The 12,458-nt window shown below is 41.9% G+C and overlaps 1 protein-coding gene across 2 annotated transcripts in view; it reads left to right on the forward strand.

Moving 5' to 3' along the window:
- The window catches only part of LOC129827939 (gamma-aminobutyric acid receptor subunit alpha-6-like), a 38,043-nt gene that overhangs the window by 5,915 nt on the left and 19,670 nt on the right, over positions 1 to 12,458 (forward strand). The window contains exons 5-7 of one of the 2 annotated variants that reach the window (XM_055889238.1): positions 53 to 153; positions 2,327 to 2,470; positions 2,810 to 2,962. In XM_055889238.1, coding sequence (XP_055745213.1) covers positions 53 to 153; positions 2,327 to 2,470; positions 2,810 to 2,962 — 398 coding nt within the window. The remainder of the gene's footprint in view (positions 1 to 52; positions 154 to 2,326; positions 2,471 to 2,809; positions 2,963 to 12,458) is intronic. The other variant, XM_055889239.1, reaches the window with a different exon arrangement.

Consider the following 12,458-nt stretch of genomic DNA (forward strand, 5'->3'; position numbering starts at 1 on the left):
GTTTGGAGGGGTCCCTACTCTCTCCAACTCCCATTCGTTTCAATATGTCTAGATGTATGTGTCCCCATAGGTTGACAATCAGTGCAGAGTGTCCCATGAAGCTTGTGGACTTCCCCATGGATGGACATGCATGCCCTCTCAAGTTTGGAAGCTGTAAGTATGATATGATATACTTGAAGTCTATTCTAATAGAAATGACTTAAAAAAGCGGTTCTTCATTCTTCTCATGAGACTAATAAATTGTTTGACATGCATACTTCGGGAACACTGTATGTATTGAAATACACCCCAACGCAAATCCGACTATACCGTTTCTTAGCAGATATTAAACCTGACACTGTTTATGTGTTTACATGCTCTAACAGTTCTTTGTCCTGATTGATTTAGTTTGCAATGTTTAAAAAATGCATATTTTCATACACAGATCACACCAATTTACCAGCCGGCTTCTTTTCCTCTGCTTTTTGGTATATCTGAAAGGGGTAGGGATTTTTTTTAAACATGACAAATTTAAACCAACCTATATACCTTTCACACAACATGTTCTTCTGCCAACTTTAGCATCCCGACAACTTTTTGCAGATTTTTCTTTATATGTTGCTTAACACCTCCATAATGTTAAATGCAAACAGCCCCCATGGTTTAACAACACCCCCAAACCACCAATTCACCAGTTACCCAGTGATAGGTTTAAAAGGGGTATACCAGCAAAAGAAGTGTTAAATAAGGGTCTGTTTTAAAGGTGGTCCTATAAACACTGCCTTGTATTTGTTACAGATAATATACCACATCTTCTGTCTGAAATGTGTAGATGTACTCAATATATCCCAGTATGTCAAAAAAAAATGTACTAGTTTGTTTTGAGAAAAATACTACCATTACCATTACTATATGCAGTGTCAAGCTTGTGGTATTCTTCCTGTTTTGTCATATTTTGGAATTTCATACATATTCCTCAAGTAAGAAGTAATTTGCTTTTTTTCTGACATTGACGCTAATAATACATGACATTCATTTTGTACCAAAAACAGAACAAAGAAACCCAAATTCAGCACTATTGTTCATAATGAGCGTAACGGTCAGCAAAACAGTGACTTATCTCCAATGGAAGAAGTTTTCAAAATGAGGGTTCTGTCTTATCAGAAAACAGTAGAGATTTAAAGATAGCATCTACTGAGGGAAAAGCAAAAGAAAGGAGGAGGATCAGAGGATGGTTTCCCATGCACTTCCCAACCCTCCCCCAATCTATTATCAGCAATTGTGACATTGTGGAGGCAGAGGAGAAAATAGATTCCTCAGTTATCATTCACTTACATTATTCTGGGTTTAATATAGTACCTCCCCCCACCTTCCCCAAATCCCATCCTCCCATCCTGGCCCAGAGTCGGGGAAGCAGACGCTGCATCCGATGGGGCCTGTAGCTCGGGAAAGGTCAGAATTCCTCTTCCCGCCCCAGGTTAGCTCAGACCTATTCTGGATCTCTCCAGAGCTGGTGTGAGTCGGCGCCCCGGCAGCAGTCCACTCCACAACGTCCCAGCCGGCCCATTTTCCCTGTGCAGTTGGTGTCATGCCGACTTTGAGTCCCCTGTGGGAAACGACAAATGGGAACAACAGACCCCGACATGAACCCAAGCATGTGTTGTTGTTTTTTCTGTCAGCCCTCTTGTATGAACCCTCGTGTCACCTTTCAACGTTTTTGCACCATTTTTGCAACGTTGGATATGCAAAAACTTTTACATGTAAGAGAGAGCTTGTGAGACCTGGCCGTTTGTTAAAAGCAGACTCATTGAGCACACAGAAGTCTACACTTTGAGCACACAGTAGACACCCACGCCCTTTATTACCATGCTACTGTACTACTCATGTTCAATCAAATTGAGGAAAAGGCCTCTAAAAATCCAGAGTGCACTATTTCAGGTCATCTTCAACGTCTGTATGTATTAAGCCAGTGAGGGATGTACAGATAAAGTGGGGAAACCATGCGTAACTGGACTGCACACCATCACATCACACATCATTGTGTCTTACAAATGCATTGTGATCCACTGACTAGATGAGGGAGATAGAAACATTTCTCATGTTCACAAAGCTTAGTGTTATGAAGAGGATATCACTTGCATACAGTAGTCATACTCTCATAGACTACCATTTTAACATTTCCACTTAATGACGCTCTCTCTCTCACAATAAAGGCCCTATTATCTCTCTCTCTCTCTCTGCTCAATACCTCCATTGTACATGTTTTTTCATTTCAGCTACAATTTAGAATTTGCCTTAACCCCCCACTTGAGAGTTTAATACATATATTTTCCTTCTCTCCCCTCAGATGCATACCCTAAAACAGAGGTGATTTATACCTGGACCAAAGGACCACAGTATTCAGTGGAGGTTCCCCCAGAATCCTCCAGCCTAGTGCAGTATGATCTCATTGGCCACACTGTCAGCAGTGAGGAGGTCAAGTCAATCACAGGTATGGTAGGCCATTGGTAAGATACAGTAGATATCCCCAACTCTGATGATAGTGATGCCATTCTTTGTTAATAAACATTGTCATTTCTAATTCACTTCTTAATTCAGTTTGGAATGTTTTATCATGATTCACTTTTACGCTACTGTCTCCAAAGGCACTCTATGGCGTCAGTAAAAATGAATGATTTTGTTTGACGCTGTATCCCTCAGAGAACATTGAAGACACAATACAAACTAGCAGTCTAGTCCATCATTTTCTGTGCTTGTGCTCATTGTCTCATGTCAGTCTGTTTTTTTTTTATGGAACGAATCAACCGTCACATCTATGGCTATCCTCCAGGTGAATACGTGGTGATGACAGTGCACTTCCACTTGAAGCGGAAAATGGGCTACTTCATGATCCAGACGTATATCCCCTGCATCATGACAGTAATCCTCTCCCAAGTGTCCTTCTGGATAAATAAAGAATCGGTCCCGGCTCGAACAGTCTTCGGTACGTATTGCACACAAAACCCGCCATTCTGTAAAATACTTATTTTGAGAGGCAGAGAAGATGCACGTGTGAAGTGTGTGAAGAGTGAAGTGCCTCATCTGTGTGTCTTTGTCTCCATTTTCATTTTGTGATTACGTGCTGCTGAGCAATGGACTTTGCTGTCTTTAGCCTCTTATAGAACAATTAAGGGCTATGATTTATTAAATGTGTGTTATACTTCCATTGTTGTTATCCATCAAGTGGCAGTTGCATTTGCCAATACCTGCCCATTTGTTTACAAACAGAAATGGGTGGAGTCAAAGATTAAAGGATTGCACCTTTTTAAGCCAGGAACTATACACTCCAGCACAGTGGTTCCCAAACTGTGGGGCCCCAGGGGTGCACCCCACAGTTTGGGAACCACTGTACTAGAGTGTATAGTACAAGTCTATAGGAGACCAAGCAAACAGAGGATATTTACTTAACATTAAGGTAGCCTTAAAAGGTACTCTAATTCCATGCAAGGTGCACAAGGTTCCCGGCTTAAAGGTGCACTCCTCAATCTCTGACTCCACCCACATTTTTGTTTGTTAACGAATGGGCTTCCATCTTACTCTTGAAGGTTGTCATAGAATGTACAAGGCGCAATTTTCAAATTGGGCAGTGCATCATCAGTTTTCTTCTTGTCATGTCAGTCATTGCATACATTAAAGAGTTATTTATAACTTGCAGGGTTCTGAATACTTTCCAAAGGCACTGTGTGTGTGTGTGCGTGCGTGCGTGCGTGCGTGCGTGTGTGTGTGTGTGTGTATATATCTATATATATACACACAGTTGAAGTTGGAAGTTTACATACACTTAGGTTGGAGTCATTAAAACTTGTTTTTTAACCACTCCACAAATATCTTGTTAACAAACTATAGTTTTGGCAAGTCGGTTAGGACACCTACTTTGTGCATGACACAAGTCATTTTTCCAACAATTGTTTACAATTGTTTACAGACAGATTATTTGATTTATAATTCACTGCATCACAATTCCAGTGGGTCAGAAGTTTACATACACTAAGTTCACTGTGCCTTTAAACAGCTTGGAAAATTCCAGAAAATTATGTCATGGCTTTGGAAGCTTCTGATAGGCTAATTGACATCATTTGAGTCAATTGGAGGTGTACCTGTGGATGTATTTCAAGGCCCACCTTCAAACTCAGTGCCTCTTTGCTTGACATCATGGGAAAATCAAAAGATATCAGCCAAGACCTCAGAAAAAAAATTGTAGACCTCCAGGTTCATCCTTGGGAGCAATTTCCAAACGCCTGAAGGTACCACGTTCATCTGTACAAACAATAGTACGCAATTATAAACACCATGGGACCACACAGCCGTCATACCGCTCAGGAAGGAGACGTGTTCTGTCTCCTAGAGATGAACGTACTTTGGTGCGAAAAGTGCAAATCAATCCCAGAACAACAGCAAAGGACCTTGTGAAGATGCTGGAGGAAACAGGTACAAAAGTATCTATATCCACAGTAAAACGAGTCCTATATCGACATAACCTGAAAGGCCGCTCAGCAAGGAAGAAGCCACTGCTCCAAAACCGCCATAAAATAGCCAGACTACAGTTTGCAACTGCACATGGGGACAAAGATTGTACTTTTTGGAGAAATGCTCTCTGGTCTGATGAAACATAAATAGAACTGTTTGGCCATAATGACCATCGTTATGTTTGGAGGAAAAAGGGGGAGGCTTGCAAGCCGAAGAACACCATCCCAACCGTGAAGCATGGGGCTGGCAGCATCATGTTGTGGGGGTGCTTTTTTTTTAAATGATTATTTATTACAAAAAACACAAGGAAGGGTAACATTAAATTATTAGAACATGAAGGACAAACAATACAGCATCAAGACACTATCAAACATGTATCAGTCTTTCCGCAACAGAGCCATCCTTATGTGTGAAAGTGATCAAACATGTATCAGTCTTCCCCAGATCTTTGCCCTGACACAACCCTGTCTTAGAGCTCTACGGACAATTCCTTCGAACCTCATGGCTTGGATTTTGCTCTGACATGCACTGTCAACTGTGGGAACTTATGGACAGGTGTGTGTCCAATCATGAATTTACCATAGGTGGACTCCAAGTTGTAGAAACATCTCAAGGATGATCAATGGAAACAGGAAGCACCTGAGCTCAATTTCGAGTCTCATAGCAAAGGGTCTGAATACTCATGTAAATGAGATGTTTTTTATTTCTAATATATTTGCAAACATTTCTAAAAACCTGTTGTTTTCACTTTGACATTATTGTCTATTGTGTGTAGATTGATGAGAAATTATTACTTTATCCATTTTAGAATAAGGCTGCAACATAACAAAAAGTTTGGACACACCCACACATTCAAGTTTTTATTTTTATTTTTATTTTTACTATTTTCTACATTGAAGAATAATAGTGAAGACATCAACACTATGAAATAATACTTTAACCAAAAGTGTTAAACAAATCAGCTTTGCACACTCTTGGCATTCTCTCAACCAGCTTCACCTGGAATGCTTTTCCAACAGTCTTGAAGGAGTTTCCACATATGCTGAGCACTTGTTGGCTGCTTTTCCTTCACTCTGCGGTCCAACTCATCCCAAACCATCTCAATTGGGTTGAGGTTGGGTGAATGTGGAGGCCAGGTCATCTGATGCAGCACTCCATCACTCTCCTTCTTGGTCAAATAGCCCTTACACAGCCTGGAGGTGTGTTGCGTCATTGTCCTGTTGAAAACAAATGATAGTCCCACTAAGATCAAACCAGATGGGATGGTGTATCGCTGCAAAATGCTGTGGTAGCCATGCTGGTTAAGTCTGCCTTGAAATCTAAATAAATCACAGACAGTGTCACCAGCAAAGCACCATCACACCTCCTCCTCCATGCTTCACGGTGGGAACCACACATGCTGAGATCATCCGTTCACCTACTCTGCATCTCACAAAGACACGTTGGTTGGAACCAAAAATCTCAAATTTGGACTCATCAGACCAAAAGGACAGATATCCACCGGTCTAATGTCCATTGCTCGTGTTTCTGGGTCCAAGCAAGTCTCTTGTTATTATTGGTGTCCTTTAGTAGTGGTTTCTTTGCAGCAATTCAGCCATGAAGGACTGATTCACACAGTCTTCTCTGAACAGTTGATGTTGAGATGTGTCTGTTACTTGAACTCTGTGAAGCATTTATTTGGGCTGGTAATTCTTATGAACTTATCCTCTGCAGCAGTGGTAACTGTGGGTCTTCCTTTCCTGTGGCGGTCCTCGTGAGCTAGTTTCATCATAGTGCTTGATGGTTTTTGCGACTGCACTTGGAACTTTCAAAGTTCTTAAAATTTTTCAGATTGACTGACCTTCATGTCTTAAAGTAATGATGGACTGTTGTTTTTCTTTGTTTATTTGAGCTGTTCTTACCATAATATGGACTGGTCTTTTACCAAATAGGGCTATCTTCTGTATACCACCCCTACCTTGACACAACACAACTGATTCGCTCAAAGCATTAAAAAGGAAAGAAATTACACAAATGAACTTTTAACAAGGCACACCTGTTCATTGAAATGCCTTCCAGGTGACTACCTCATGAAGCTGGTTGAGAGAATGCCAAGAGTGTGTAAAACTGTCATCAAGGCAAAGGGTGGCTACTTTGAAGAATCTCAAATTATGAAATATATTTGGATTTGTTTAAAACTTGTTTGCTTGCTACATGATTCCATATGTTATTTAATGGTTTTGATGTCTTCACTATTATTCTACAATGTAGAAAATAGTAAAGAATTAAGAAAAACCTTGGAATGAGTAGGTGTGTCCAAACTTTTGACTGGTACTGTATATACTATATATATGATTGTGTTTATAGACATTATGGACAGTATATGAATAGAAAAGGTCTGTACAGCAGTAGATATACAGGATGAGCCTTGACTAGAGTACAGTGTATATACTGTACATATGAAGTGGGTAAAACAGTATGTAAACATTGTTAAAGTGACCAGTTGTCAATGACTATGTACAGCAATCTCTAAGGTGCAGGGTTGAGTACCGGGTTGTAGCCGGCTAGTAACAGTAACTGAACTTCAGGACAGGTTACTGGGCGGAGGTCGTCTAGTGGTGACTCTAACAGTCTGATGGTCTGGAGATAGAAGCTGTTTATCAGTCTGATGGTCTGGAGATAGAAGCTGTTTATCAGTCTGATGGTCTGGAGATAGAAGCTGTTTATCAGTCTGATGGTCTGGAGATAGAAGCTGTTTATCAGTCTGATGGTCTGGAGATAGAAGCTGTTTATCAGTCTGATGGTCTGGAGATAGAAGCTGTTTATCAGTCTGATGGTCTGGAGATAGAAGCTGTTTATCAGTCTGATGGTCTGGAGATAGAAGCTGTTTATCAGTCTGATGGTCTGGAGATAGAAGCTGTTTATCAGTCTGATGGTCTGGAGATAGAAGCTGTTTATCAGTCTGATGGTCTGGAGATAGAAGCTGTTTATCAGTCTGATGGTCTGGAGATAGAAGCTGTTTATCAGTCTGATGGTCTGGAGATAGAAGCTGTTTATCAGTCTGATGGTCTGGAGATAGAAGCTGTTTATCAGTCTGATGGTCTGGAGATAGAAGCTGTTTATCAGTCTGATGGTCTGGAGATAGAAGCTGTTTATTAGTCTGATGGTCTGGAGATAGAAGCTGTTTATCAGTCTGATGGTCTGGAGATAGAAGCTGTTTATCAGTCTGATGGTCTGGAGATAGAAGCTGTTTATCAGTCTAATGGTCTGGAGATAGAAGCTGTTTTATCAGTCTAATTGTCTGCAGATAGAAGCTGTTTATCAGTATGATGGTCTGGAGATAGAAGCTGTTTATCAGTCTCTCGGTCACAGCTTTGATGCACCTGTATTGTCTTAGCCTTCTAGATGGTAGGGGTTGAACAGCCCTGTAGTTGCCGTACCAGGTGGTGATGAAGCCCGAATGGAAGTTTTAGAGGCACTGTTGCTCCTTCTTCACCACACTCAGTGTGAATGGACCATTTCAGGTTGTTAGTGATGTCCACTGCGGCCCCGTTGTCATTGTGGATGAGGAGCGTGATCCCTCTGCTGTCTCCTGAAGTCCACGATCAGCTCCGTTTTGTTGACATTGAGGGAGAGGTTATTTTCCCTGCACCACTTCGCCAGGGCCCTCTCCCCCTCCCTGTAGGCTGTGTCGTCGTAGTTGGTAATCAGACCTACTACTGTTGTGTCCTCTGCAAACTTGATGATTGAGTTGGAGACGTGCGTGGCACCCTTGTCGGCCCCCCGTGTTGAGGATCAGCAGGAAGTCCCGTCAGGAAGTCCAGGACCCAGTTGCAGAGGGCGGATTTCAGACCCAGCGCCCCTAGCTTAGAATTGAGCCTTGAGGGTACTATGGTGTTGAAGACTGAGCTGTAGTCGATGAAGAGCATTCTTTTTCTTCTTTTCTTTTTTTTCTTTAACTAAGTCAGCTAAGAACAAATTCTTATTTACAATGACGGCCTACACCGGCCAAAACCCTAACCGGCCAATTGTGTGCCGCCCTATGGGACTCCCAATCACGGCCGGTTGTGATTCAGCCCGGGATCGAACCAGGGTCTATACTGATGCTTCTAGCACTGACGTGCAGTGCCTTAGACAGCTGCGTCACTCGGGAGCCGAGGAGAGGGTACAGCATTCTTACATAGGTATTCCTCTTGTCCTGATGGGATAGGGCAGTGTGCAGTGGAGATTGTGTCATCTGTGGATCTGTTGGGGCTGTATGCAAATTGTAGTGGGTCTAGGGTAAGGTGGAGGTGAAATGATCCTTAATTAGCCTGTCAATGCACTTCATGTTGACAGAAGTGAGTGTTACGGGGCGATAGTCATTCAGTTCAGTTACCTTCGCTTTCTTGGGTACAGGAACAATGGTGGACCTCTTGAAGTAAGTGGGGACAACAGACTGGGATAAGGGGGGGTTGAATATGTCTGTCAACACTCCAGCCACCTGGTCTGCACATGCTCTGAGGACACAGCTAGAGATGTATGTTAGCTAGCTAAGTTAGCCATGTTATGTCGATCTCAGGATAGGATTTGAGAGCACTAGTTAATGGTTAGCTAGTAACTTGGCTGCATGCTAACAGTAAATTAGCATGCAGCCAAGTTACTGTGGCTAGCCACACTAGAAAAACTCAGAAAAAACTCACAGTAATAAGGTCCTCAATCAGCTTTCTGAATTGCCCTAGAGGCACCAAAACATAACATTTTAAGAACATTTTGAAGATTGTTCCACAAATAAGGTGCAAGAAAGCTAAAAGCTGATTTACCTAACTGAGACCAAAAGGAATTTCTAAAGTTAGCCATCCCTGAGACTGGGTGTGGTAACTCATACGTCTAAAGTTTACTAAAGATGTTAGGTACAGCGGGAGTTTATGTAAAAGGGTTTTACACATGCAAACATAGCAATGTAAACCTACACGACACAAAGAGGGCCAACCAACTTTCTGGTAGAGAATGCCGTGATAAGTACTTAAACTGTTACCCGTAATAAAGCGCAGTGCGCTATGATAAACTGCATCTAACGGCTTTAAATGAAGTGGCAGCTACGTTTATATAGATAGGAACGTCTACTGGAGAATCTGCTTTCCATTGTTTAGCGAGAGGCACAATCTATTTCTATAGAAGATCCCCATTTTTATTCTCAGCTTCTTAACTAAGTCATCAATATGGTTTTTAAAAAGACAGCTTTTCATCTATCCAGATGCCCTGATATTTGTAAGCAGGGACACGATCAGTAGGGACAGCATCCAAAGTACTTACGTTTAAATGTTCAGACTTATTTTGATGCAAGCTTGAGAACAACATATACTTACCTTTACCATCATTCAGTACTAATTTCAGGTCAATAAAGGTTCTCTGTAATACAATGAAGGCAGACTGTAGTTCAGATAGAGAATGGTCAACGGTGGGGGCAATAGCATACACAGCAGTAGCATCGACATACCTGATTACCGGTTACCTTATTTAACACAGTAGATACACATTGGGGCAGTTTTACTGACACAGAATATGCCTAATCTTAGACTAAAAATTGTACTTTTAAACTAGACTAACTGAAATGGCATTTCTCAGAAATGGTTTAAAATAGTCTGACTTGCCCAAGTCTGGATTTAAAAAGTTTGATTTCCAGAAGGACGATTAGAATTAATCTAGATCCAAGTGAAAGCTTAAATGAAACCTGTCCAGAGGAATAAAGGGGGCAGAGAGCTGCAGCAAAAATGTATCAAGCGTATCACCCTGGCGATTTTTTTTCATCTATCTTAAGCAAGGCATCTAGCACGTCACAGGTAGAAAATTGTTGAAATGAAAACAAAAAGCTAGAGGCTGGCAGAGGTAAGAACAGTCGATTGACTGACCAGAGTCAATTTAAACCACCGTTACTCTCAAATAAAAAGCCTGCAGAGATAAAATGATGATTAAAATAATCACTTATCCCATTCTTCGCAGTTATGATGCCAGAGTCAGACAGAACTTGCTTAGGCAGCGAAAGAAGGGGAATTTGTATGCTTCAGTGCATTTACTGTTTTCCAATGAGCTTTGCCCTTTCATGTGTTGATGAAAACATATATGAGCACCCACTTTTGGCACTGTTTTGCATGCTACCCCACATGTGTGTATCTGCATCTGTTGCATCTATGAGCCTTTTCGTTTTGCCTGCTGACTTTCTTAAAAAGACAAACATATGATCGCTGAGTCAATGGGTTCTACTCATATCCTAGCAGCTGTAGAAGCTAGTGCGTGTTATTTCACAGCCACACTGATTCACACAACGCCCCAGAGCGTCCCCTCCCACCTCCTGTCTCAGCGGCAAGCTAATGAAACTGTCCAATATGTGACAGGAGGGTGTTGTGGGAACATACATATTGTTGCATTGGCCAAACCCCCAGGCTGTGGAGCTATTACAGTACTCTCTTTTGTGTGTGTGTGTGTGTGTGTGTGTGTGTGTGTGTGTGTGTGTGTGTGTGTGTGTGTGTGTGTGTGTGTGTGTGTGTGTGTGTGTGTGTGTGTGTGTGTGTGTGTGTGTGTGTGTGTGTGTGTGTGTGTGTGTGAGAAAGAAAGAAAGAAAGAAAGGAATTGACTTGAGGGATGATTATGAAGCTCCCCCTGGTGGCTCAAAATGTTATTGTCTAGTGAATTTTTTTATTTATTTCACCTTTATTTAACCAGGTAGGCAAATTGAGAACACGTTCTCATTTACAATTGCGACCTGGCCAAGATAAAGCAAAGCAGTTCGACACATACAACAACACATAGTTACACATGGAGTAAAACAAACATACAGTCAATAATACAGTGAAAATAAGTCTATATACAATATGAGCAAGTGAGGTGAGATAAGGGAGGTGAAGGCAAACAAGATATATATATAAATAAATAAAAAAATATATATAAAAAGGCCATGGTGGCGAAGTAAATACAATATAGCAAGTAAAAAAAATAACACTGGAATGGTTGGTTTGCAGTGGAAGAAGGTGCAAAGTAGAGATAGAAATAATGGGGTGCAGAGGAGCAAAATAAATAAATACAGTAGGTAAAGAGGTAGTTGTTTGGGCTAAATTATAGATGGGCTATGTACAGGTGCAGTAATCTATGAGCTGCTCTGACAGCTGGTGCTTAAAGCTAGTGAGGGAGATAAGTGTGTCCAGTTTCAGAGATTTTTGTAGTTCGTTCCAGTCATTGGCAGCAGAGAACTGGAAGGAGAGGCGGCCAAAGGAAGAATTGGTTTTGGGGGTGACCAGAGAGATATACCTGCTGGAGCGCGTGCTACGGGTGGGCGTTGCTATGGTGACCAGCGAGCTGAGATAAGGGGGGACTTTACCTAGCAGGGTCTTGTAGATGACCTGGAGCCAGTGGGTTTGGCGACGAGTGTGAAGCGAGGGCCAGCCAACGAGAGCGTACAGGTCGCAGTGGTGGGTAGTATATGGGGCTTTGGTGCCAAAACGGATGGCACTGTCATAGACTGCATCCAATTTATTGAGTAGGGTTTTGGAGGCTATTTTGTAAATGACATCACCGAAGTCGAGGATTGGTAGGATGGTCAGTTTTACAAGGGTATGTTTGGCAGCATGAGTGAAGGATGCTTTGTTGCGGTATAGGAAGCCGATTCTAGATTTAACTTTGGATTGGAGATGCTTGATGTGAGTCTGGAAGGAGAGTTTACAGTCTAACCAGACACCTAGGTATTTGTAGTTGTCCACATATTCTAAGTCAGAGCCGTCCAGAGTAGTGATGCTGGACAGGCGGGCAGGTGCAGGCAGCGATCGGTTGAAGAGCATGCATTTAGTTTTACTTGTATTTAAGAGCAGTTGGAGGCCACGGAAGGAGAGTTGTATGGCATTGAAGCTCGCCTGGAGGGTTGTTAACACAGTGTCAAGAGAAGGGCCAGAAGTATACAGAATAGTGTCGTCTGCGTAGAGGTGGATCAGAGACTCACCAGCAGCAAGAGCAACATCATTGAT

The sequence above is a fragment of the Salvelinus fontinalis genome, chromosome 29, assembly GCF_029448725.1.
Source record: "Salvelinus fontinalis isolate EN_2023a chromosome 29, ASM2944872v1, whole genome shotgun sequence".
NCBI classification, from domain to species: domain Eukaryota; kingdom Metazoa; phylum Chordata; class Actinopteri; order Salmoniformes; family Salmonidae; genus Salvelinus; species Salvelinus fontinalis.